Source organism: Mastomys coucha, unplaced genomic scaffold (assembly GCF_008632895.1).
Source record: "Mastomys coucha isolate ucsf_1 unplaced genomic scaffold, UCSF_Mcou_1 pScaffold11, whole genome shotgun sequence".
Classification (NCBI taxonomy): domain Eukaryota; kingdom Metazoa; phylum Chordata; class Mammalia; order Rodentia; family Muridae; genus Mastomys; species Mastomys coucha.
The window spans coordinates 14286316-14291244 of NW_022196893.1; the positions used below are offsets into that span (position 1 = coordinate 14286316).

The 4929-nt window shown below is 49.7% G+C and overlaps 1 protein-coding gene across 2 annotated transcripts in view; it reads right to left on the reverse strand.

Annotated features, from left to right (window-relative positions):
* Ttll1 (tubulin tyrosine ligase like 1) overlaps positions 1-4929 on the reverse strand; it is a 32838-nt gene that overhangs the window by 8278 nt on the left and 19631 nt on the right. For both annotated transcript variants that reach the window (XM_031351089.1, XM_031351081.1), the window contains exon 9: positions 2383-2469. In XM_031351089.1, the coding sequence (XP_031206949.1) occupies positions 2383-2469 (87 nt within the window). The remainder of the gene's footprint in view (positions 1-2382; positions 2470-4929) is intronic.

Sequence of the window (4929 nt, forward strand, 5' to 3'; positions counted from 1 at the left end):
AAAAGAAAAAAAAAAAAAAGAAAGTTGAGCAAACCAACCAGCAGTGTTTTCCCATGGTCTCTGCTCCAGTTCTTGACTTGGCTTCACTGGATGACAGACCTGAAAGCCAAGCAAATCCTTTCCCTCCCCAAGCATTTTATTTGCATGAGTGCTCTATTTGCATGTGTGCCTGCATGAAAGAAGAGGATATCAGATTCAATTATAGATGGTGGTGAGCTACAATGTGATTGCTGGGAATTGAACCCAGGACCTCTGGAAGAGCAGCCAGTGCTTTTCACCGCTGAGCCATCTCTCCAGCCTCCTCCCAAGTCGTTTTGGATCAATGCTTTATCACAACAACAGAGAAGCATAGTAAGACAGAAGTGTTGTGTGGTCTGTTTCTATTGGTTCTTAGGTGAACTATAAATAATATCTAAAGACAGAATCACCATTGCCTATTAACTCCAGCTCTAGAGAGATCTGAATCCTTCTTCGGGCCTCTGCTGTGCACATCTGCCCCTCACACACACATACACACACACACACACACAATTATAAATAAATCAAATCTGTTTGTGTACATGCATGCATGCATGTATGCGTGTGTGCATGTGCACACACACGTGTATGGGGGGGAGAGAGAGAGAGAGAGAGAGAGAGAGAGAGAGAGAGAGAGAGAGAGAATAGCCACAATTAGGATCTTAGTTTGTCAAGGAAAGAGTGGCTTCCATTAAAGTTCCTGTGTTTAAGATTCAGGGAGCCACCACCTGTTACTCTGGCGCCCTGGGAAGCTGACGCAGGAGGATCATGAATTCAAGACCAGTCCTCAAAAGAAAAAAAAAGGAAGAGAGGGAGGATATGGGGAGGGAAAACTACATCTCCCTCAGCGCCCCCACTCTTGATAACTTGACTACCATGAACTCCACACTGGGGCTCCCTCTGACTTTCCCTGCAGGGGACTGTGTTCTGCTCTGTGCTCTTACAAGAATCCTAGGCCTCCTGGCTTGTGTGACTGAAGGGCCTGACCTGTATGCCTCCAAATGGACTGTTGAGAGGGTAGGCTTCCAGGGTAACTGACAGCAGGATGGAGGTTCCGGCATGCTCAGGCCATTTCCCATCCTTGGCTGGTTAAGGAGCCAGAGGTTCCTTGTCCATGGACTCAGAAAAGGGCTCCAATGCCCACCTCTCTGAAAAGACCATGACCGTCAATCTCTATCAACCTGATGGGATTTGCAGTGACCTAGGGGCCTCCTCAGTGTTGAGGTAACCTTCCTCAATCCGTATGAAGGTGTGTCTCTGTATTCCCCCCTACCCCCGCCTGTTCCCACCAGCTGAGGACTGAACCCAGGGCCTTGCACTTGCTAGGCAAGCGCTCTACCACTGAGCTAAATGCCCAACCCCAATGTCTCCATATTTTCAATTGTTGATTCTGTAGGCAGAGAGCTAAGTGCTGGCAGGATTCGGGTATTGTCATTTCTATGGTCCATCATCAGGCTTTCTACTTCCTCAGCTGCCTAAAGGCAATCTAAGTGGTGTATCAGGTGTTATCTTGCTGCTGATTGGCTGTAATAAAGATCTGATGGCCAATAGCTGGGGCAGGAAGTAAGAGGGTGGAGCTTCCAGGCAGAGCACGTGAAAGGCGAGGCAGGGGAGAAAGCTGACAGCAGAAGGGAAGGGAAGGGGACAGACACCACTGGAGCACGGCAGGGAAGTAAAGAACTAGGCAAGTGTTGGGTGGCAGGCGAGAACAATCAGTTAAGTTTAAATGACAGCTGGGAGGTGGCCCCAGCCAAAGGCCTACGCTTTAAACTACATTAGGAGTGGTTGTGTTGTTATTTAAACTGCTCGTGGGATCCGAGACAGTCCAGCAGTAGGTACCTCAGGATAACTTTGGGAGTGTTTCCAGAGAAGTTTAACTTAGGAGGGAAGACGCACCCTGAATGTGGGTGACATCATCCCACGGGCTGGGGCACAGAGCTGAAGGAAGAAACAAGCTTACGGAGTATCAGTGTCCACCTCGAGCTGCTTCAGCTCTGGCAGATGTGCGCAGCTACCTCACACACTAGGCCTTTCCCACCATGAAGCACTGTAGCCTCAAACCAAATAAAGCCTTCTGCCCTGAAATTGGAATTTTATTTTTTTTTGTTTTTGTTTTTGTTTTGTTGGGGGAGGGGGTGTCAGGTATTTGATCACACTGCCAAGAAACAATGCTGGGGCTGTAGCTAGGAAAAAGCCCCACTGTATGGTGTGTATCTTCTCGTTTCTAGATCGGCCACCACACCCTCTCTGCTTCAAAGGGCAGACGGACCCTCTTCTAAATTATGCCTTAACACATGCTGGGGAGTAGTGGGGGTGTCCTCCTCTCCCGAGGCACTGCTGGCCAAGGTGTCAGGTGTGCCTTACCTCGATCAGCCAGGGCTTCAGCTTGTCGTCGATGATGATGTCGTAGCCGTAGCATTCAAAGCAATGCTTGTCGTTGTTCATCACTGGCTGCAGAGTGACCGATAGGTTATAAAACTACATCCTCAGAGACCAGAGGGACCCTCCCACACTGCTAGCTTCCTGCCACTTGCACACACGCATGCACATACATACGCACATACATATACACATACATCATACTTACACATGCACACAAATACACACACATACACAACCATGTGCACATACATGCACACAGAGACACATACAAACACACACGCATGCACATACACACATACAAACGCATGCACACACAAGCATACACACATGTGCACACACACATACATACACACACACCCCTGCAGGCTGCCTCTTATGCCTCCCTCCCAGCCCTATATAACCAGGTGCAAACCAGATTATAAACCAAATGAGAAGAGTAATCCTATTTCCTTCCCATTTCTGGATTTCCCTTGTAATTTCCAATTCACCTAAATACGCCTTCAATAACCTTTCCCTGCGTGCTGAACAAGTGACAGATGTTGGGTGTTGGCGAGATGGCCTAGCTGTTAAGAGCACTTCCTACTCTTTCAGAGGACCCTAGTTCAGGTCTCAGAACCCATGTCAGACAGCTTGCAACCGTCTGTAACTCCAGCTTCAGGTCTCCAGCGCTTCCAGCCTCGGTGGGCACCAGCACTCACGCGCATGCCCACAGGCAGACACATACACCTACACATAGTTAAAACCAAACACGCACACCTTTAATCCCTGTACTTGGGAGGCAGAGGCAGGCGGATGTCTGAGTTCGAGGCCAGCCTGGTCTACAGAGTGAGTGCCAAGACAGCCAGGGTTATACAGAGAAACCCTGTCTCAAAAAAACCAAACCAAACCAAACCAAAAACACCTGCCTTCTTCAAAAGCTTGGGAATCACCAGCCAAAGAGTCTAAGAGTGGAGGCCAGACTGCAGAGGGCGCACCCACAGACCTGAGGGCCAGGAGAAAAGGCCCCTCTAATGAGGTAACTGTGCACCGAGGCGGCTCTTCTCAAGGAGGAAGATGGGTGTAACCTGGGAATTTTGCATCTCTCACATTCTCCACGGTGACTTGGCACCATCCCATGTCGGCAGGCCTTGTGTCCTCGGTCCCACATAAGTGGGCTGGTCTGTCAAGGGCCAGCTCAGTAGCTGGCTAGACCACACTGCCCTCAGATGTAAATGTATCTTTTATTTACCAGATGCAATTGTCATCTCAGAGGATTACTGCTGAATAAACTCACTCTCTCTAGCTCTTTCTGAACTCTGGCTGGCTGTTTCAACTCAGCTGTTCTGGCACAAACGCCTCTCCCAAGCTGATTCAGATTGGCTTCTCTCTGGGTCTGATGGAAAGACTGCCTCTGAACTCCAGAAACTGAACTGCTCTGACTCAATTGCTCTGCTCTGAACTGAGCTAGACTGTATTCAACCGAACTGAACTCCTCTGAACTGAATTGGATTACAAAGGAACAAACTCAGCTGGGCTGCACTCCCAGCACTGACTCCGGACTGACGCTCCCTGCACTGCTCTTATATAGCTCTCTTCCTTCCTGTGTAACTCTTGTGAGAATAGGTGTATGTGAGGGAAGGTTCTAATACTAAGGTCTAGTTCCCTGATTGGCTCTTGATTTGTCAATAAAGAAGGCTGGAAGCCAATTGCTGGGTGGAAGGTGCAGGTGGGGCTTTCCGGGTCCCAAGAAGAGGAGACAAAGGAAGGAGAGAGGAGGCGTTTCTGCCATGCTTTAGAGGAGTAAAGATAATGTGATCATGTGAGGCCTCGGGAGAGCTAGGGCCTGTGGCCTCCGTTATGGGTGGGTTGCCAAAGATGTTTGGCGGGGACTAGGTGGAACGAGCCCCTGAGATTAGTGCAGGAGGAGAAATGGAGATAATAAACTGGCAATGCCACGCCTTTCCAGGTGGGAGGTATCTGTGCCAGCAATTGTGCCTAGCAGGCAAGTTCTAAAGAATAAAGCTGTCTGTGTGTCTTTTATCTGAGGATTCAAGAGTCTCAGGAATGGGCCGGTAATGAATGTTACCCCTCCAGGAGCCCGGAGCAAAGGCGGGTAGAAAAGGAAGTCAGGTGAGGGTTGGTTTACCTCAGAGTAAAGTGGGGTGGAACAAATGGGCGCAGGGAGCGCCTGGTAGCTCGGCAGCTCCCTGGCAAGGCGGTAGCGTGATTTTTAAAATTACACACCACAGGTCTATCCCATCCCTGACTCATTCTGTCAAATACTTCTCTCATTCCTCACTTTGCCCGCCCCTCAATTAGGGGCACTTTCAAACACAGCTGCTTCCTATGACAAACTAATGTTACCTTAAAGTCCTGTGGCCCTATCAGAGGCTGACCACGCCCACCTGGGGGCAGTGGTGCCCCAGAAACCGGCCCCAATCCCTTCCCAAAACTGTCTCAGCCCCTGGCTGACACAGTGGGCAGCGATGAGAGACCAGAAGATGTCCCAGCTGTGGAACACTGAGAATTGCTAGTTAGCCCAGGGCCCGC